The sequence below is a fragment of the Danio aesculapii genome, chromosome 8 (assembly GCF_903798145.1).
Source record: "Danio aesculapii chromosome 8, fDanAes4.1, whole genome shotgun sequence".
NCBI lineage: Eukaryota > Metazoa > Chordata > Actinopteri > Cypriniformes > Danionidae > Danio > Danio aesculapii.
In genome coordinates, this window is record NC_079442.1 from 41,955,839 (window position 1) to 41,979,738 (window position 23,900).

General features: G+C 35.9%; 1 protein-coding gene across 1 annotated transcript in view; it reads right to left on the reverse strand.

Annotated features, from left to right (window-relative positions):
* LOC130233791 (tight junction protein ZO-2-like) overlaps positions 1–22,996 on the reverse strand; it is a 191,258-nt gene extending 168,262 nt beyond the window's left edge. The window contains exon 1 of the mRNA XM_056464001.1: positions 22,806–22,996. Coding sequence (XP_056319976.1) covers positions 22,806–22,886 — 81 coding nt within the window. The 5' untranslated portion in view covers positions 22,887–22,996. The remainder of the gene's footprint in view (positions 1–22,805) is intronic.
* Positions 22,997–23,900: the final 904 nt, after the last annotated feature.

Below are 23,900 nucleotides of genomic sequence, written 5' to 3' on the forward strand. Positions count from 1 at the left end.
ATACTCAGCTTAACATTAGTACATTAGCCCTCGTCAGTTTCTAGAGCTTTTTTTTTCAAATTCTGGCCTTTTCAGCATCACCTTTGCGCTTTTTATTAACCATTTTCATCGTCTGCGTATATCTTAAATGATTTTGCTGATGAGCAAGGTGCTGCTGTTTGAGTCGAATGATAATTATGTCATCATTAACCTGCAGGCTGCATTCTGCTGATGGGGCTGTAAGAAAATAAATAAAGAGTGGAGCTGCAGTAAAATAATTAATAAAAGAGTGAGGCTATGGTTAAAAAAATAAATAATAAATAAATAAATAAATTGTGCGACTGCTGAGTGGCCAAAAAACGGACCGGCCCACTGGGAATTCTCCCGGACCTCCCGATTAGCCTAGCCTCATGTAAACATACATTTTAGTACCCCTTTTTAATTTGTACACGTTCACAAACACAACCATAAGGCAGAGGCAGACAGGTCCAAAATCATACACAGAGATCACTTTATACACACACACTAAACATATCAAAAGTGGACAAAACCTTTTTTTGACCTCTCATCTAAGGTGTGTGTGTGAGTGAGATACTAAACTTTGAAACACTGAAGGAGACAGATCCTTCAACCTCAGTGTGCACAAAAAAATCCATCGCAGACCTCAGTCTGTAATAAATACAGAGTGTTGTGTGTATTTCTGTATTCCCAGATGCCAGCAGATCTGTGTGTGAGAGGGGATTTGGAGTTGGCAATGTCACGGTCAGACATCAATCTGGATCTGACAGCGGAGATCAGAGTTTTCAGTGACCCGCAGGCCTCACAGAGCCTCATCTGCTCTGACTCATGAAAAACACACACACACAAACAGACAGACAGAGCATGAGAGAAAAACACCTCGGAGCTCCAGATTCAGTTGAAGCGGTGCTGATGATGGTGTTGTGGCACTGTGCCACTGTGATGGACAACACAACCTCACTGATGCTTTCAGCTTCAGAAAACATGACTGAATCATTCAAATGAGTAGAGCGAGAGCTGTTTATAAATGCATATGATGACAGAAAGAAAAAAAGCACAATTACTTTTTTCAAGGTCATAGACCCAACAGGTAATGTAGGTTGCGTAGAAAAATGTTTTCTGTTTTGCTTCTGGCTCAAGAGTGTAAACATATGTCCTAATATACAGTATGTTACTGTGAGTAGCGCTATCACCCACAGCAAGAAAGTCGCTGGTTCAAGTCCTGGCTGGACCAGTTAACATTTCTGTGTGGAGTTTGCATGTTCTGCCCGTGTTGGTGTGGGTTTCCTCTGGGTTTCCCCCACCGACATGCAGTAATGCCAAAAAATGTCCTCACAATGTCAAAATTGACTGCCATTGCTATAATTCTGTGGTTCCAACAATTTAAAGAATACAAGACACACACAAATAAACACACCTGTATAAATGGTTTACAAGGACACTTTATAAGCATAATGTTTATAGTGTACACACCGCTTATTATATTGCCCAACCCCACCCATACCCCTAAACCCAACCCTCACAGGAAACCTGTGGCAAAATTAGATTTTGATATGATTTTTAATTGTTTTGATTTACAGAGACATGAGGTGTTGTAGAGGTCTTTACCTTCTTTAATAATCAGCCAAGTCTGATAGTGTTCATTTCAGAAGAACTCTTCTATTGATGACAACAAAGGAGATTTTTCAGGAGACCCCCAGCAGCATTTCTATCTGACAATTCTACCTCACTGATGATCTGGTCTGCTTATATCCTCTTTTGCAGCTGTTTTTCACATTGTTCTACATTTGTCACACAAGATTAAAACTAGTTTCAACCCCCAAAATAGACCTTTCTACTACTGTATACAGTTGAAGTCAGAGTTATTTTAATTATTATTGTTTTTTTTTTCTTTTTTTTAAATTTCCCAAATGATGTTTAACAGAGCAAGGAATTTTTTTACAGTATGTCTGATAATATTTTTTCTTCTGGAAAGTTTTATTTGTTTTATTTCAGCTAGAAAAAAGCAGTTTTTAATTTTTTAAGGTCAAAATTATTAGCCCCTTTAAGCTATATTTTCTTCTATAGTCTGCAGAAAAACCATTGTTATACAATAACTTGCCTAATTACCCTAGTTAACCTAATTAACCTAGTTAAGCCTTTAAATGTCACTTTAAGCCAGGGGTGTCCAAACTCGGTCCTGGAGGGCCGGTGTCCTGCAGATTTTAGCTCCAACTTGCCTCAACACACCTGCAAGGATGTTTCTAGAAAGTCTAGTAAGAGCTTGATTAGCTAGCTCAGGTGTGTCTGATTGGGGTTGGGACTAAACTTTGCAGGACACTGGCCCTCCAGGACCGAGTTTGGACATGCCTGCTTTAAGCTGTATAGAAGTGTCTTAAAAAATATCTAGTCAAATATTATTTACTGTCATCATGGCAAAGATAAAATAAATCAGTTATTAGAAATGAGTTATTAAAACTATTATGTTTAAAAATGTGTTGAAAAAATCCCTGTTAAACAGAAATTGGGGAAAAAAATAAACAGGGGGGCTAATAATTCAGGGGGGCTACTAATTCTGACTTCAACTGTACACTTTGTCCATCTTTACAGGTGTTGCCCATTTTCTCATGCATTCCTTGTGACATCTTAGTTGTATACTCAGGCCATCTCTCCTTTCTACAGTAGTATCTTGATTGTACTAATGGTATATAAGTCTACAAGCAGATTATACACATACACTTTGATTATATGGGCTAACTTCACACTTTAAAGAGTAAATAATCCACTTCAGTGTCTATTTTCAGCTGTAAGTTGACTTATAAATTGGTATATAAAGTGGCAAATATGTATATGATATGTATAAATATGTTTTTAATCCATTGGTAGATACAGTTTAAGATGATTAATTCACCTTAATTCACTCTATTAAGGTGTAAACCACCTTAATAGGGTACAACTAAGTCATACCCATATCATTATACAACTGTGTGTCCCTATAAACCACATACATGTACACACACAGACAAATCTTTATATACATACAGTATAAGTATCTTAATATCCCCCAAAATGTGAAGTTCACCTCAAAAAATCTCTTGAAATGTTCTCTGTGTCCTGACTCTCCACAAAAACATACACACTTTCTTCGAGAAAGAAAATGATGTTGTACTATCAGAATTTTCAGGAAATCAGTCAGGCAATAAACTGACTCGGGTTTCGATGAAGATGTTTATGAAATTCTCATGTAGTATAACTATAAACTCCGGTCAAAAAAATGTGGGTAACACTTTATTTTGATGGTCCATTTGAGTTTTAGTAGACTCTCTGCTTAATATCTGTTGATGCTGCTCCTTCAACAGACATTTAACTGACTATAAGAAACTTTGCAAGTACATGTCAACTTACACTAACCCTAACCCCGACCTCACAGTCTACTAAAATCTATTGAGAATTAGTTGGAATGTAGATGCAATGTAACTTAGACTCAACAAACGGACCATCAAAATAAAGTGACCAAACTGTTGCTTCATCTTTCTCTTTCTTTCTTTCTTTCTTTCTTTCTTTCTTTCTTTCTTTCTTTCTTTCTTTCTTTCTTTCTTTCTTTCTTTCTTTCTTTCTTTCTTTCTTTCTTTCTTTCTTTCTTTCTTTCTTTCTTATCTCGTAATATAACTTTAAACAGACCAATAAAGTCAAAGCAAACAGCCAAAGCAGTAGGGGTGAAATCAGCAAATATACACAACTAAACATATCAACATATGTAAACTGTACTTGTATTTGACATGTACTGTACATCAAATTATGGCTTTTACAGATGTCAATAGGTGGCACGGTGGCTCAGTGGTTAGCACTGTCGCCTCTCTGCAATAAGGTCGCTGGTTTGTGTGGAGTTTGCATGTTCTCCCCTTGTTCGCGTGGGTTTCCTCCGGGTGCTCAGGTTTCCTGTACCATCCAAAGACATGCAGTAGAGGTGAACTGGATTAACTAAATTGGCCGTAGAGTATGAGTATGTTTAAATTAGTGTGTATGGGTGTTTCCTAATAATGGGTTGCGTCTGGAAGGGCTTTTGCTGAGTAAAACATGCCGGAACAGTTGGTAATTCATTCCAATGTGGCGACCCCTAATAACCAGAGACTAAGCCATAGGAAAATGAATGAATGAATGAATGAACAGATTTCAATCCCAACTTTCAACCATGCCTACCAAGTAAGGGTACACTGTCAGGAGGACCCATAGCGAATCATACTGTACTGAAGCACACTGTACAGGGACATGAGTAGTGACCCTGCAAACCACCTTATTAGAGTACATCTGAGTAATACCTATGTCATTATACAACTCTGAACACAATTGACACCATCTTCTCGAAAAGAAGCTTGGGTTCAGGGGAACCCAACTGTCCCGCAGGAACGATTGTAGCAGGATACATGATGGACTGGTGGGTGAATCGGCGGATTGTGTGCCTGGGCGCTCTGTTCTTGCAGAATATTGAAGATATCTATCTATTTGGAACTTTGATAACAGGGTTTCTAATGATGGACTTAGGCAGGGCCCTGGGGTATCGGCAATAGATAAAAGCGGTCAGTGCGGCTCAAAACCCAACCAACCAAATCCCCTGTTGCGATGTTATGTTTATGTCTATGTGTACCCAAAGACAGTCTGGGAGGGGCTTTTTTCACCTCCCTTTTCCCTAATTCCAAATTAGCCACCTCTCATCTGACCTGTCTTCCACTGAAATGTGTGATGTTTGTGTATGGCCGGAGGGGTCTAATTTCGCTACATGTAAAAGTGTATGTGATAAAGGCTTTCATTATCATCATCATCATCATCATCATCATCATTATCATCATCATCATCCTCAACTTCGTGTCCCTGTAAACCACATATTCCTGTATACACACACACACAAACACTTTATATACATATATTTATCTTAATATCCTGAAAAAGTTTGAAAGGTAAAGTACGCCTCAAGAGTGCATTATGTCTTACAAACACAGACATCTCTTGTAATGCTCCCCGCATACTGACTCTCCACAGAAACATAAACGCTTCTCTTTATACACTTCGGGGTGCAGAAATCAATGCAAGAGGACAGATGTCAGCATAACTTTGCTCCGTCTTCGAATTTTAAACCCTGTTTGTTAACGCATGAGCAAACCCACAGACTAAAGGGATTTGCATGCCAGAACTGTCAAAATAATACAAGCTTTCCTCTTTTTTTCCCTCCCTTGAAGCCCGGCGCAGTAATTGACAAGAAAGCCTCCGCATGTTTCTGAGGGACAGCTGGAGTCGTGCTGTCATCCACATCTCTCGACTCGACTTTTCATGCACAGAGCCATAGCACACAAATGTACAGGCCATTTAAGCAGTCTGTAACATTAAAGTTCACTATTTCTGTTGCTGCGGTTTGTGTAGTGCATAATATAGTGGTTTGTGAATGTAAAAAGTCTGTAAAGTCTCAAACATCAAAGTATATGATACTATAAATGCATACAAAGATTGATTTCTGCTGCTTATTCAAACTACTTATTTAAAACGAGCTGAATCGACACAATTCTTGAGTTTGTTTTGGAACAACACAATTGTTTTATGTTCAATCCACTTAAATTTGTTAAACAATTAAGTCAACTTATTCTATTTGTGGGCTCAGTGGTTAGCACTGTCATCTCACAGCAAAAAGGTTGCTGGTTCGAGTCCCAGCTGGGTCAGTTGACATTTCTGAGTGGAGTTTGCATGTTCTCCCCGTGTTGGCGTGGGTTTCCTCCGGGTGCTCCGGTTTCCCCAAAGACATGCACTACTAAATTGGCCAGAGTGTGTGTATGAATGTGAGTGTGTATGGGTGTTTCCCAATACTGGGTTGCAGCTGAAAGGGTATCTGCTGAGTAAAATATATGCCAGAATTGTTGGTGGTTCATTCCGCTGTGGCGTGCCTTGATAAATCAAAGACTCAGCCAAAGGAAAATGAATGAATGAATAATCTATTTGTGTTGGGACAACATGAAGGAATTGAGTGGAACCAAGCATCTTCTACAGAGTGGAGTTATTGTGAAGTGACACTAAACTCCCTGAAATTCGAGAATCAGTGATTCCAGTCTAATTTCTTAGACAACCCTATGTAATTTTGTAACAAATCTGCATAATACTAGTATATTGTATACATATCAGTGGCTTCCTATGAACAAGCATTAGTATGTCAGTTTGGAAATCACCTCCTTAATAGTGTAGAGACGGGACAATTCTGAAAATACATCTGAATGGTCAAAAGACGGGCGTCACGGTGCCACAGTGGGTAGCACAATCACCTAACAGCAAGAAGGTCACTGGTTTGAGCCTCGGCTGGGTCAGTTGGCATTTCTGTGTGGAGTTTGCATGTTCTCCCTGTGATCACGTGGATTTCCTCCAGGTGCTCTGGTTTCCCCTACAAGTCCAAAGACGTGCTATAGGTATTGGGTAAGCTAAATTGGCCATATGTGAATGAGTGTGTATGGGTGGTTCCCAGTGATGAGTTGCAGCTGGAAGGGCATCCGCTGCGTAAAACAAATGCTGGATAATATGGCGGTTTATTATGCTGTGGCGACCCCTGATTAACAAAGGGTGTAAGCCGAAAAGAAAGTGAATGTATGGTCAGAAGACCTAATGAGATTGTATTTTATTTGACAGCAGATTTATGTCATTTAAGTCATTTTATTTACTTACGTAAATGTGTGCAAATATTTATTCAGGTTTTATAGTAATTTTCACAATATGCACATTTTTTATTGATTTATTTACAACACAGTTTGTAAAGTAATATTTTCTGTCTTTTAGTGGATATATTTTATGAGAGACTTGCTTTGTTTATACAAGACAAATCTACTAGGATTTGCATAAAATAAAATAAAATAAAATAAAATAAAATAAAATAAAATAAAATAAAATAAAATAAAATAAAATAAAATAAAATAAAATAAAATAAAATAAAATAAAATAAAATAAAATAAAAAAATAAAAAATAAAATAAAATAAAAATAATAATAATAATAAAACAATAAAAAAATAAAATAAAAAATAAATAAAATAAAAATAATAATAATAAAATAATGTATAAAACTATAGCAATGTGGAATAGTTAATTATTATACAAATTTAAATTAAATAATAAAATAAAATAATAAAAAGATTTTCATTTTTTTTAATTAAAAAAAATGTTAAATTGTCTTTTTTTATTTCATGTTTAAAAATTTTAGTTACTATACTCTCAAAATCATTCCACAGAAATCCCCTGATTTCTTTTTCTTTTTTTTTTTTTTTACAATTTATTGCAGAAATAGAAAAATGTCGACAGATTTAGTCTTGCCCTGCTTATAACATACTAACAACAACAACAACAACAACAACAACAAACCTTTCAAAGGTCAACTCTATTAAAAGAATAATTGGAACAATCTCATTAGTATGTTTTAATACCATTTACTCATCCATCCCCAATCAATTTAAGGGCATGCCTACATTTTCATATGAATTATATCATATGTATTCAGCCTGATCTCACAAGGAAACGTAACTATTTTACGTTTAGTCAGTTTGATTCATAGTTTAGTCGTATGAAAATGTACAATTTTAAAAAGGTGGCATGGCACTAAACTGTCATTGGGGATAAGTCCAAATCATACTAAATTGTATGAATCAGATCATACGAATTCATACGAATTAACCACTAAATCAAAAAGTTACAGATTGCCTTGAGATCATGTTGATGAATTCGTAGACATTTTTCTGGCAATATGTAATATAGTTACTTTTCCTAGTGAGATCGGCCTGACACATATTTGTCCTTGAAATATCCCATACAACATTAAAAAAGCTGCTGAGTGAGAAAGCCAGTGGTCTTCCGTGGGCACCGCAGTGCACCTGGACCGCAGCTCACAGCCAAATGCCAGTCAGGAATATCGCTGCCAACTCCACCCAGACTCCCCTGTGTCATTCCTCAATGCCACTTTGCCAACAGTTTCAGCAATGTTTACCAGAGAGAGAAGTTTGACTGACAACCTGGAGGACTCAACTACTGCAAATAGACTAGAGCTGCACAATATATCCTTATAGCATCAATATTGCAATGTGTGAATCCACAATATATTATAATCACACTGCAGAATGTGCAATGTCAAGGCGAGATTATGGTTGACCAGGAACAACTGTGATGTGATTTCATATTTTTCCTTTAGCTTAGTCTCTATTTCAGAGGTTGCCACAGTGGAATGAACTGCCAACTATTCCAGCATATTTTTTTATGCAGCGGATGCCCTTACAGCCACAACCCAGTATTGGGAAACAAACATACACACTCAAACACTCATATGGGCAACTTAGTTTATTCAATTCACCTATACCGCATGTCTTTGGACTGTGGGGGAAACCGGAGCACCCGGAGGAAACCCATGCAAACGCAGGGAGAACATGCAAATTCCACATAGAAATGCCAACTGGCCTGATCGGGACTCGAACTGGGGACCTTCTTGCTGTGAGGCAATAGTGCTAACCACTGAGCCACCGTGCCGCACAGAGTAATTTCAGTTTACTAATAATAAAGTTTATTCATAATTAGCATTTTTAAAATATATTTTAAAGTATAGCTTATAGCATTTGGGCAAGGAATTATAAAGTTTGTAGCTTTAAAAATATTAATTGTATTTAATTAGTTATACAATGAAGACTGTACAGCTGTAATGTGAAGGGAACAAATGACAAAGGAATGCAGATCCAAACGCAGGGTTTATTAGGAAAATGGTCAGGCAAGCTACAGTCAACACAGGAACAAACAGATGTATACGGGCAACACAGAGTCGTGGTCAATAAACAGGCGGATGGTCAAAAGGCAGGCAGCAGACAGGAATAAATAATAAAACAAAGCAAGGATCAAAACTGGCAAGCCAAGGCAAAGTAAACGCATTAAATGTTCACAGAACAGTTTTATAAGACTCAGCAAAGATGTGTCTGCGTGTGCTGTATTAAAGTCCCTGTAATCATTTGGTAACGATCCTCCGGCTGTGTGCGCGTGTAATCAAACAGGCACAGCTGTGTGCGCGAGGTGCCTGACGAAACTTGTAGTCCATATAGCGGCAGATTTATAGTTCTTTAGAACTATCGCTGGTAATCATAACACCTTTATTTGATTTGTTTTTCTGTACCAGAATACTGCTTCACTTCGTCATTTGTATATTTGCTCGACTGTATTTATCTATCTTGTAATTTGTTTTTTATATTTTAAGCAGATACACTCCATACAAAATCACCCCAATCAATCTAAAATTATAAGTTGTTTTCAAGAAGATGGCGGCATGGTGGCTTTGTGGTTAGCACTGTCACCTCACAGCAAGAAGTTCACTGGTTCGAGTCCAATCCACATCCACTGCATAAAACATATGGCAGAATAGTTGGCGTTTAATTCCGCTGTGGCGACCTTTGAAATCAAGACTAAGCCAAAGGAAAATGAATAAATGAATGACTTTTCAAGAAGAGATGTTCAAGAAATATTTCAATATAATGTGCTCATCATAAATATGTACACCCCTTTTGAAAATCAATATTTTTATCCATTTCTCAGTGAATATAGATAATAATTTTTGGTGCGTTTAAACAAAACATTTTGATTAAACTATTGTATCCAATAAAATAAGAGTTTGGTCACCTAACATCTTTAGGAATAGAAGGATAATACATTTAACTTTAATTTATTTTGAAAAAAATCTACAAAATGTTATATTTTTTTTATCTTTCTCTTAAAACTTTATTAAATGTCTATTAAAAATATATTTAATATTTTTCCCCCATTAACATTCATTTAAATTTAAATTTTGGACTGTGATTTTTAGTGTTTTACTAACGCAATCTAATGTACATAGGCGAACGAATTGCACAAAGTAACGCGGGGTAAAATATAAGGTATTTACTCAATGTTAACCATGGCGTGCTTCTGAGGTTTTCACCATAGTGTCGGCAGATTTCTTCCTGCCAATTATTGAAAAAGTTTGGTAAAACTGGGATGAGAAACACAGGAGAAATAATTTTTGCAGCATTTTTTTTTTTTAAATCTGTGAAAGTATGTACGTAAAATCTTATATTGTTGTGATTACCGTCTTCTAGGCCAAAAGATGAAACCATTTTAAAAAAACAGTGACTGCTAGCCAGTTTTGGGGAAAAAAACACGACACAGCGGTGTTAGTTGTAACAGGGTGTTACAAATAAGCCACACACTGTTGGACACCAATTAAACTAACAAAATCATTTGAATCAATGAATTTTGAGTGTAATGTTGAGAACTTTTTATATTAAATGTTTTTAAATAGAAAATATTTTTGAACAGATTTTTTTTATTGCTAATAATGCAAATAAATGCATTGTATAATAATGGATAATAATGCAAATAAATCCAAATGTGTTTATCCAATAGATAGATAAATAAATAAATAAATAAATACATAAATAAACATACTGTGCTATGTAGAATAAAAATAGCTACTGAGAAAATATACTATTTAAAGTGAACTGAATTTAAATAAATTGTGTGTAATCTACCTTTTTAAGCATCTGTTACAACTAACCCTCTGTCTGTTACTACTTGCTCCGCAGGTGGAGTAAATATTAACATTTTTACTTCTGGCACTTTTGGCCATACTGCACAGAAACTATAGGTCCGGCGATCATACTTTCAGTGCTCATTTGTAGGAGAGGCTTGTGTTTTGTTGGTAAAAAACAAATGTTTTGTCTAACCCCATTACTTTGTTCATTATTTGGCCAAAACCAATAAGTGTTACTTTGTACTCCGTACATTTACGCAGAGCACTGTAACAAAAAAACAGAAAATCAAAATAGTTTTTTTCAGTACCGTGCATTCCTAAAATAGACAGCTGAATCACACACATCTGATTTTGAGAACATCCAGCATTCGTGCGGTGTGTGAATGTGTTGTGTCATCCTCCATGTTTGACCCATAAGGTGATTATGTAATGCCGGCCCGCAGTGTTCTCAGTACAGCAGTTCAGAAAAGAGTCATTATGGGCATTGTGTGCATGCGTGCCGCTCGCTCCACCATCTGTCTGAGCTTTAATTACCTCTGCTGTTCTCTGGGATCCAGAGCAAAGCGCTGGGGGTTGTGGAGGAGAGAGAGATGGAGGATCCGTCTACTAAACTGATGGCATGTGGAGCACTAATGAACACACTATTGGCCATCAGTTCTGCTGCTTGGGCCCGGGTGCAAGATTGACTTCAGCTTATGTTTGATTCTGATTTACCAACAAAACGGATTGTTCTTCAAATGATTCAGTTCAACAAAAAGTGGTTTCTTTGCAAGTTATTTGCAGTTTAACAAGGAACTCACATAATTGAAAACAACAGAATTAAGGATCTGGATATGGACATGTCTAAACTAAACTAAACTAAACTAAACTAAACTAAACTAAACTAAACTAAACTAAACTAAACTAAACTAAACTAAACTAAACCAAAATAAATAAATTAATTAATTAATAAAAATAAAACAGTGCACAAAATTATAACAATCTGTTAAATATTAAATGTGAATAAAATAATAATAAATAAATAGATAAATAGATAAATAGATAAATAAATAAATAAATAGATAAATAGATAAATAAATAAATAAATAAATAGATAAATAGATAAATAAATAAATAAATAAATAGATAAATAGATAAATAGATAAATAAATAAATAAATAAATAAATAAATAAATAAATAAATAAATTTTTAAAAATCATTCATTCTTCATTTTCTTTTTGGCTTAGTCCCTTTATTAATTCAGGATCGCCACAGCGAAATTAACCGCCAACTTATCCAGCATATGTTTTTAGCAGATGCCCTTCCAGCCACAACCCATCACTGGGAAACCCATATACACTCATTCGCACACAAATACATACACTATGGACAACTTAGCCTACCCAATTCACCTGTACCGCATGTCTTTGGACTGTGGGGGAAACCGGAGCACCCGGAGGAAACCCACGCAAACGCAGGGAGAACATGCAAACTCCACAAAGAAACGCCAACCGACCCAGCCGAGGCTCGAACCAGTGACCTTCTTGCTGTGAGGCGACAGCACTACCTACTGCGCCACTGCGTTGCCATATAAATAAAAATAAAAAAATAAAATAAATAAAATTACCCGGAGGAAACCCACGCGAACACAGGGAGAACATGCAAAGTCCACACAGAAACGGCAACTGACCCAGCCGAGGCTCAGACCAGCGACCTTCTTGCTGTGAGGCGACATTGCTGCCTACTGCGCCACTGCGTCGCATATATATATATATATATAAAATTTTATTATTTAATGTAATTTTGGATAACATTAAATGATTCCAGATATATGACAACAACAACAACAACAGTAATAATATTACTAATATTAATAATATTAATAATATTAATAATAATAATAATAATAATAATAATAATAATAATAATAATAATAATAATAATAATAATAATAATAATAATAATAACGATAACAACAACAATACTAATAATATTAATAATAACAATAATAATATTTATAATAATAGCAATAATAATATTTTTTGAAAATATGTAACTTTCTCATTATATTACAGAGTTTAATTTGATCAATATTTTTTTCAGATATCAGAGAAACAAAAAATGACTGGTAAAAATGTAAATCTTATAGCATGCAGGTTGTAAACTTTGAATAAGATTAATAATAGTAAATATTTAACTTAGAAGTATTTTGCAACATGTTCACTAAATGTACAACAAATCAAATGTAATGGTAAAATAACAAACTTTCCAGCATAGCTCGTACACTTCCAGTACTGCCTCTTAAGCATCTGAGTGCCTTTAAATTGGAAGATAATGCCAGCAGATTGATTCCTCTAAGAGTTACAGACTTCCTTGATCATATACGAGCTGAAATGAAGACTCTTCAGTCTGCTGCTGTTGGCTGGAGGAAGACGCTGACATGATGACGCACTTAAATCTCCTTAATCTGTCCCATAAAACACAGCCGAATGTCACATCCTCCACGTGACTCCATTAAACACATCCCGTCCTCCACTATTAACGTGACACAATTCTGCAGAACTGCAAATGAATTCCCAGCATGCTGAATATGATTAATCAAGTTCATCAACATGAGCATCACCTGATTAAATGATCATCTGCAGATTCATATAAATGTGATGCACTGCCACTGTATGTTCATTCTTATGTGCCAAGTGTACAACCTTTTACTCGTGGCCTTTAAATATAAAGGTTAAAGGTCACTGTGTGAATGTCACAATAAGAAGAGTTGCAGTACAGACTGATGATGAGCAAATTTCCACAAAAACACGAGGGAAGGGGATGATATGATCGGTAAGGGCCGATGGAGGGAATTTGGCCAGGACACCAGGGCTACACCCCTACACTTCATGAGAAGTGCCATGGGATTTTTAATGATCACAGAGAGTCAGGACCCCAATTTACGTCTCATTCGAAAGAAGGTGCTCACTGACCGCTTCACTATACTGGGGCATTAGAACCCACACAGACCACAGGTTGAGTCGCTCCTGCTGGCCTCACTAACACCACTTCCAACAGCAACCTCGTTTTCCCATGTGGTCTCGCATCCAGGTACTGACCAGTCTCAGGCCTGCTTAGCTTCAGTGAGTAACCGGTCTTGGACTGCAGGGTATAGACGTATTTGGCTGTGGTATAGAAGTATAGAAGGACAATAAAAACAGTTTAAGGGAGAAAGACAAAGGGCAAGGGTCTTTAGTCAAATATGAGCCATCAATATTTTTGGTTAAAAATTAAAAATAAGAAAATAAAATCTTTTAATGAAATAAATAAATAAATAACATGCATAGAAAAATAGTAGCATTAAATAAAATATAAAGTAAACTCAAACAAATTAAATTAAATTAAAAATAAGAAAATAAAACCTTTCAATAAAATAAATAATCAAAATGTGAAAAAATAAATAATAGAAGATATATAATAATATATAATATAATAATATATAAAATAAACTCAAACTAATTAAATTAAATAAATAGGTTTGATTCGGGGAAATGAAAACTAATGTATTGTCATAAAATGCACATATCATAAAAACTTAAAAATTTATATATAAAAATATAATTGAAATATACAGCTGAAGTCAGAATTATTAGCCCCCCTAAATTATAAGCCCCCTGTTTATTTTTTCCCAATTTCTGTTGAAGAGAGTGAAGATTTTCTCAGCACATTTCTAAACATAATAGTTTTAATAACTCATTTCTAATAACTGATTTATTTTATCTTCGCCATGATGACAGTAAATAATATTGGACTAGATATTATTCAAGACACTTCTATACAGCTTAAAGTGACATTTAAAGGCTTAACTAGGTTAATTAGGTTAACTAGGCAGGTTAGGGTAATTAGGCAAGTTATTGTATAACGATGGTTTGTTCTGTAGACGAAACCATCGAAAAAAAATATATTGCTTAAAGGGGCTAATAATTTTGACTTTAAAATGGATTAAAAAATTAAAAAGTGCTTTTATTCTAGCCTAAATAAAACAAATAGGACTTTCTCCAGAGGAAAAAATATCATTGAAACATACTGTGAAAATTTCCTTGCTTTGTTAAACATCATTTGGGAAATAATTAAAAAAGAAAAAAAATGAAAAGAGGGGCTAATAATTCTGACTTCAACAGGATGTACTATATATGCATGTGTGTACATTTGAATTTATTGTAATTACAGGGTATATGCAGGAATCTTAAAGGTAATTTCAATACCTTTTTAAGACTTTTTAAAGACCTTCTCAGAATATTTTAAGACCTCGTCGCCACTTCAAGTTCTAATCAGTATCAAACCTTTAACTTAATTAACAGTTGCTAAAAAACAGTTGTAGTTAAATAAATCAGTGGAGCACAACTGTGCAACAGAACTCAGATAAGCTCTGAAGAAACAAAGCTTGAAAGAATAAATTATGCAATGTTTTTAATGACAGGCTTCAGCCACTGTTTAAACTCGTAACAGTGCAATCTTACATTTTCTCATTTTGCCGTCTGTTTCATTCTATGGTTTCTCTACAAGTGTAGAGCGTCACATCACCTTCCAGCATTTGTCGCAATTTACATGACATCACCCGCGGACAGAGGAGCTTGGTCGGACGTGCCCCGGCCCAAACCAATCGTGTGGATTGAGTACGTCGTTGTTAATATTAGGAGGAAAATACATATATTTATGCATTTTTGGAGTCAAACACTTTGGACAACGCTTGAACAAAAATTAAGACCTCGTAAAAACACCATTAAGATTTTTAATACCTTTTAAGGGCCTTAATTTTCTCATAATTGATTTATCAACTTTTAATACTTTTTAAGACCCCGCAGACACCCTGAATTAACAAAAGAATTCTAACCTATGCATATTATTATATTTAATACTTTTGATTTTATTAAGAACAATGACCCTGCCATGCTCTTGAGAGGAAAATCAGCCACAGCACAAAGCACAGCATAAAACAAGCACATCTAAATAAATAAATACTGCAAATATTGCAAAAGACCACCGGCATCCACCTGGAAGAACAAGAAATCATCTGGTTGCCTTGTTTCAGCAATTTAATTCAAGGTCAAACCGACCAAAATGATCTCCCCGAAAAAATTGTGGTGGAAACAAACCGCGACCTCAATGTGCACTTCAGCCTATTTAACATTCATTATAATGATGTGCATTATTTACGAGCTCATCAAAATTGAAGTAACGAAAACATGTTTAAAGCTTGTCTTTTCCAAATGGCTTGGCTTTACTGAACACAGGCTGCTTGCGGACCCACGGTGACCTGACACATATTGACGCCTGCGGACAAGATCGGCATCCTAAAACAAAAACGGGACACATTATGGCTGTCCTGCAGGCTTCAAAACCTTCCAGCATGGAGAAAATAAAAACGTCAGCGAAGATCAGCCATTCATTGACAAGCAACTTTTATGTGTTATTATAGGTTGCGAAAGCTTAACTAACATTAAAAAAAATCAACATTAATGTCATTTCACCGGGTCATTCTGCAGGATCAATGCAGGCTCTCAATTGGTCTGGGGTCATTTGCATTTTGCAGATGCTGCGATTTTTTCCAATGCTTAAAACAAGAACAATCTATTTTGGTGTACCAATACACCCACGGGACATCCTTAAGCCACATTTTCAATAACCTTCAAAGGATTTTGACCGTATACAGGGAAAAATTAACATCTAAAACAGGATATTAGCAAAATTTGACCCTTTTTTTCCAACTGATCCAAAACCCAAAACTTGAGAAGTCAAGAGTCAGGCAATGATGGAATTATCATATTTTAGACTTAGCAACTAGATGAGCAAAACTTAATTTTAAAAGGTTACTTTAATTGTATTTTGACTGTATATGGGGAGAAATAACATTTCAAACAGGACGTTAGCAAAATTTGACCATTTTTTATCTGGTTTTCCCAAAGGTGGAAAATCATGGAGAAGTCAATAGACAGGCGATGATGGAATTAACATATTTTGACTAAGCAACTCGAGGATCAAAACATCCATTAAACTTAATTTGACAATGACAATGACAGTTCATTTATATAGCACAATTAAAAACAACTCAATTTGACCAATGAGCTTTACAATAACTAAAAACCACAAACAACAAGTGTAAGTCATAGACAATATCAAGTTTAAAATATATATATAAAGAATAAAAGAATAATAAAAAGAATTATTACCTGCTCTAAACCCAGTAAAACATTAAATAAAATCCAGTTCATGTGTTAAAAGCTTTGTCAAACAATAAAGTTTTTAACTTATATTTAAAAACAGGGATGGTGCCAGATGGTCATTTAAAAATATTACTTTAAAGGCATTTTTACAGTGCATAAGGAAATATTGGCATTTCGAAACAGGCTGTTGAGACACATTTTCAATAATCTTCATAGTATTTTGACTGTATACAGGAAGAATTTAACACCTAAACAGGACATTAGCAAAATTTGACTATTTGTTTTATCTGATTTTCCCAAAACTTGAGAATCATGGAGAAGTCAAGAGTCAAAATTAGACTTATTTTTATTATTACATATTATTATTGATAGCTAAATGAATGATTTAAAAATATGTATAGCAAAAGTGTTCAAGTTAAAACTTTCAAGATGATTTTAAAGTTTTTATATTTTTGTTTTTAAAAATAATTTGTATTATATGATATGCAAAACAAACACGCAATGCTATACTGATATTATATACTTAATAGACTACAGGCTACATTTTGACAATAATCAATATTGAAACTACAAGATCTCAAAAACACCACACCCAAAAATGACCAAATTTGTCATCTGATTTAGCTCAGACTTGGAAAAAAGAGCAGCCTCAACATTATTACTATAATACCATTAGCAAAACTTCTGCTTTTGAGAGTCAAAGATGAAAAAACTCAAGGTTTCAAACATGATGAATACTAAATTATGACATATTTTAAACATTTTAAGCAACCAAGCATAACACAACACCTCCCACTTAAAAAAAAAACTTGCAAAGACATTTTGACAATAATCCATAAGGAAACTACAACATCTCAAGCACACAAACCACCCAAAACTGATCATATTTGTCATGTGATTTTGTTCAGACTTGGAAAAGACCAGCCTTGACATTATAAACGTTAGAAAAACTTCTCCTTTTGTGAACAATATATGACACATTTTAAGAAACCAAGCATAAAAAAACTTCATCTAAAGCAACTTTTAAATGCATTTTGACAGAATGCACACAAAAATGAACATCTCAAACAGGACTGAAACATTCAAAATATGCCAGTTCTTGTTATCCCATTTGACCCACACTTGACAACTACCAGCAAACGACAAGAACAGCGCCCTAGCCTTTCACTCAAGCCCTATATACAGTATGGCTATTTATGAGGGAGTGTTTAAGTTAACGTTTTTGTTGTTGAAAAATAACAGAAAGGTTTATCTGTGAGATGCAAAATGTACCCGCAATTCTAGAATCACTCACATACGATATAATGATATTACATAATAAAAACTAAACTACAAGGTTAAAGGCATTTTGACAATAATCCACACGGAAACCACAACACCTCAAACCAACCCAGGCTCATTCTGGAAACGTACCTCAATTTACATTTCTGGAGAGCGCCAAAAACGGCCCAGGAGCTACGTTTTTTTGCAGTTTTTGTTTTCGCGAATCCACCAGAAGCTGCTGTGTACGCTTTTTTTTTTTTTTGTAGATCTCAAATTTCTCTAGCCAGTGCCATTCGCACCTGCTGTTCTTGCATAAATCCACCAGAGGCCACTGTTGACTGACTGACCCACCCTACTCCTCCCTAAACCCAACTGATAGTGTTTTCAAAAGCACTGACTGACCCTGACCCAGGGGCCCTTTGAAAATGTTAGCATTGATTTAACGGATGAAATTGAGGAGTGGGGGTGGGGGGGGGGGTGATTGGTGTTGGGACATTGCGGATGTAATTAAAGAGCAGGGGGAGGTGGGGGATCAGGATGTAAGTGAAGAGCGAGGGGATTGGGGGTGGATATCGCTATTATATACTGTCAGTGTACAGCAGAAGGGGGGGGGGATATTATTTAGTGACTGGTGGGCCCCTAATAAAATCTCTGGGGGCCCCTAAACGCTGTGGGGTCCTTTGAATCGTCCTAACTTTCCCCCTCTAGTGGCGCCCCTGGACCCGCCCACACACTTCCCTAAACCCAATCCACAGTTTTCAAAAGCAATCCAGAAAATAAAAAGTCCTTGTTTGATTTTTACAATGGTTTCAGATTTTACCACATTCTCACCTTGTTGTTTACTTGTTTATTTTATTTTTTGGCTTCTGTTTTTGTCTTACCTGCTTTCTGGAGCTGTTATTCGCAGGACTCGAACCCTGTCGTTGTGGTCAACTCCAATATGCGTCTCAAGTCCGCAGACGTACATGGTGAGCCACTGGGCAAACTAGTAACAGTGGGAAAGCCGTCCATACAGAGGCAAGCGGTCAGGTGGTAAGTGCAAAAAGGAACGCTGTCGTACCGCCCGTAGCATTCATTTTAAAGACATAATACAGCCATACTTCTGGCCACATAATTCGCGATCTCCCGAAATGTATATAGGACTACGTTTTCAGAATGAGCCTCTGTTGCCTCAAACACACAAACTACCCAAAATTGACCATATTTGTCATCTTATTTTGCTCAGACTTCGAAAAGAGCAGCTTTAACATTGTTAACATTAGCAAAACTTCTCCTTTTGTGATTCCAAGATCGAAGAACATCTCAAACCGGACTGAAACATTCAAAATATGCCAGTTCTTGTCATAGCATTTGACCCAAACTTGACAACCACAAGGAAAATGACAAGAACAGAGCGCCGGCCTTTCACTCAAGCCCTATTTATGGCATTTCAGAAAGGTCATTTACATCAAAAGTTAAAAAATATGCCACTGTCAATCATATATCTCTGCATACGGTGGGCAGTGATGGATAGGAATGGTCACAACGCTTCATTATAGGGGACAGAACGATCTACGAGACCTTTGGGAATAAACAGTCTTGGATGGGTTAAGCTGGCCTGCTTCATCACACTCGTAGATCTACACGTCCAAATTGATCAATCAATATTGAAGCATTAATCTGGTGAAGGGATGTCGTAACACGTCCCGGACAGACTGATTAGAAAAAGAAATACGTCCTCCCATTCGCCTTGAGCTGGGAGATTCACGGCGCTTGGGAATGAGAGGGGAAAATGGAAAATGCGTTTAAACCCACACACAAACACACAATCATGTGATAGATGTTAATGGAAACTACGCTGTTTAAACAGAATTACTGGCGACACTTATGCCAAGCTATTAAATTATTGACTGGTGTAATTATAGGCACTTTAAAAACAAAGCGAGGAGAGTAGGCTATAGCTGAGTTACGCAAAAACACCAATTTTGCACTGTATTTCGTTCTTAATAACCGTTTTGTGAATGTGGGATGTTGTATGCAGGACTCTAGAGGAAATGAATGACTGTTGCTGGGTGGTCAGAGTAGATTTATCCCTTGTCAACGCTTGCTGTTTTCTTCACTAAGGTCACAAAGACACAGATTTAGAGGAACCAAACATATCCTTCCCATGAACCTCAGCACTAATGCCTCAGAATGAATATAAAAAGCAGCTGTCAATTATGAACATAAAAACAATGAGTCTGTGATCAATTTAAAGGAACAGTGCGTTCAAATATTTAAATGCACATACATTCAGGTCTGACATCAATGAGAGAAAGCGTGAGATGAATTTATTAACTACGTTAAAGTTGTTGATTGTTTATGGTGGGAGATATGTGCTGTAAACGAATGTGAACGTGAAGGAGATCTGTACAACAGTTGTACAGTTCATCAATGAAATGCATTTAATATTCTTTGTCTTCACAAAAAGAGAAAGTTTCTGAATGATAAATGCTCATATCTAAGGTAAGTAAATTACTGCCCACTTTTAGGGTACACTAGTAGAGTATGTACTGTAGTAAACTTATGCCAAAAAAAAGAGATTTTTATAAATAAAAGAATGTATAATAATGTATATTTTTGGTCATATTAAATTGAAAAATAAATAATTAAAATACAAACATTGAAATTAAACCTAAGATTAAGAATATTAACTGATTTGTTTACAGTATTGTTTAACTATTTGGACAAAATTGGACAAACAAAGGGATAGTTCACCCAAAATGTTCAATTGTCATCATTTACGCTATCTTCACTTGTTCCAAGCATTTGAGTTTCTTCTGTTGAACACAATAGCAGATGTTATGAAGAATGCTGAAAACTTGTAACCATCGACTTTGATAGTATTTGCTTTTTTTATGGAGTCAATTTAGGGTCATAAATACTTGCAAAATAAAAAATAAGTTTTGCATACAAAAAATAAAGTAATGAGGAAAAACAACATAAACATAAATGCAAATCTCCAAAAATTGCAAAGCGAAAATTAAGTTTTGAGAAATAAAAACGAAATTTGCAAACAAACAAGAACTGCAAATAAAAATCAAGCAGTGCAAAAACACAAAATATATTTGCAATAAAAAAAACTATATATATTTGTAAAACATTTTTATAACATTGACCTGTGAGTTTGCGATGCGGCTTTCACTTTGCACTTCATGTTTCTGCACGTTTCACTTTGTGGCCCTGATTTGACAAGGAGGTGGAGTCAAGGGAACTTGGGCGTTTAAGGCATGCTCAGACCTGCCTCCATTTAAGCAACGTCATCACCTGGAGACACAGTATTACCGAGGTGGTCTTACAGCCCAGAAGGTCTGGGCCTGCCATAAACGCCCTAGTTTCCTAGTAACGTTTGGTTTTGTAAAGGCAATGCTATAAAAAATGTTTAGCAAATGTATATAGTTTTTTTTAATTGCAAATATTGTAGTTTGTTTTCACTGCTTGGTTTTTATTAGCAGTCCTTTTATTGTTTGCAAATTACATTTTTATTTCTCAAAACTTAATTTTTGCTTCGTGATTTTTGGAGATTTGCATTTGTGTATTTATTTTTTGGTCCATAATTTATTTTTTGTTTGCAAAACTTGCTTTTATTTTGCAAGTATATATGGCCCTAGATTGACTCCATACTTTTCCTACTATGCATGTCATGTTTCTTCAAAGCATATTCTTTTGTATTTAACAGAACCCAGTAAGCATTTTCTGTTTTAAAAAAATGTCTAATAGACATCTAAACGTAGTCGTCTTGGCTAAAACAAGGCTAATTTTGGGCTGTCAGTGAAAATCTAATAGATGTCTAAGAGTAGGCCAAAACTAGACTAGTCATCAAATAAACAGAAATGAATGCCTACACATATAAAGTCTGTCTAATCTGTCTATTTGACGACTAGTCTAGATTTGGGCTATTCTTAGATGTCTGTTAGATTTTCACTGACAACCCATGTTTAACTTTGTTTTAGCCAAGCTGTATACCTTTAGATGTCTATTAGACGTCTATTAAACATAAAATTGTTTGTTGGGAAGAAACCAACTTGTAAAAATGTATAACCACTTGAATGTGAGTAAACAGTGAGTGCATTTTCATTTTTTGGGTGAACTATCCCTTTAAAAAAAGTAAAAACGAAACTTAAATCAGACTACTTTTATGATGCTATCATATCTTAACAGCTCCAGTCACAATTTCCTTTCCTGTATGCACAAGCTCTGCATTAACATTCAGTTAAACATCTCACATACACTCAAAAAATTACATTTGTTTCAAACTACTTACTTAAATTGAGCTGAAACGACACAATTCTTAAAAAATATTTTGGGGGGGGGCAACTTACATAAATTTCAACTCACATAAATTTGAAAACAAAACTAACAAGTTAACTTAATTCCTTTATGTTTTCCCAACACAAATCGATTGTGTGCAACCCAGCCTTTTTCACAGTGTAGACTTAAAGAACTTTAAGTCTGACAACAGACTTGTCATCATTTGGATGACAACACTACGCTTCTGAGCACAACACAGCAGCTCCAACCAAACAAACTCCATCCAGAACTGTCAGCCTGCTTTCCAACAGTACAGAAGTGCCACCAAGATGTGTTTGCCTCACAGTTATTTGTCATTAATCTCGAGCTTTCTCTTTGTCTTCTCCCACTCTCAGTGGCCACATGTTGTGACAGCAAGCTGCCGCCGCTCAACACATCAAAACACCTTTCCTTGCCAAGAAAAACTCCAACCTTTCTGAGTCAACGAAACACCCAAGCAGCAATACACACTGCAAAAGAGACAGACAAAGTGTTAAAGTTGCTCTCCGGCTCTACCTTTCCCTCGGCCCAGCAGAAGCAGATGTTGCTGGAGGTGCTGAGGATATCCGTAATGAAGCCCGAAATTCCCAGACGCATGGTGCCGGCTCAGCGGGGACAGATGGGCAGACGGGATGAATGAAAGAGAGTTGATGACAGAAGAAGGGAGGAGAGGTTTGGGATGTTGTCAGTGTGGAGAGTGAGGCGAGAGTGGGAGAGACAAGGAGAAACTGAGTGAAAGAGTGAGAGAGAGAGAGAGAGAGAGAGAGAGAGAGAGAGAGAGAGAGAGAGAGAGAGAGAGAGAGAGAGAGAGAGAGTGTGTGTGTGTTTCATCCACTCTCAAGCGCAGGACCTGAGCTCTCTGTAAACCGACTCACACACACACACAACAGGTGCAGCCCCGAACCGACCAGCCAATGGCAACTGTCCTCCCCCTCCACATACAACACGCACACACACGCACACGCAGAGTCATGAGCCTTGATTCTAGCTGACATGCCCTCTCACACACATAAACATGCATCCAATAACACAGGCAGTCCTCTGCGCGCTGTAGGGTGGCTCTGTGTAAATCTTCCTCAGCTTATGGATGTCTACACGCAAAGCTGCTTTTAAAAAATGCACAGCACACACTCTTGTAAACAAAGTTGTAAAAATAAGTCAAGATTATAAATTGAGTAGTTATATATTAAACTATATATATATATATATATATAGCCCCTCATTTAATATAATAGTTATTATATTAAATGCTGATATGCCAAAGTGGAATCTTCAGAACTGGAACTGGATTTCCAAAAAAAAAAAGAAGAAGAAGGAAAGAATGTGATACAGGATTGGAACAACATCAGGCCCATAGCCAGCCTGCTGAAAGGGGTGGTTCTTTTTTTCTCTAAAAGTGGTCCTCTTGCGGTTATTAGCTCTATTTTTTTATTCAATTTTGAGATTTAAATACTACATTTTAGTGACATTTTTAAGCACTATTTTAGCTGGATTAGCTTGCCGGATGGTCATCGTAACTGTAATTTTTAACATACCAAACATATTTTCCTAAAGATTTAAAATAAAGAAATATGAATAAACACTTATTTTCAAAACACAAATTTATTACAT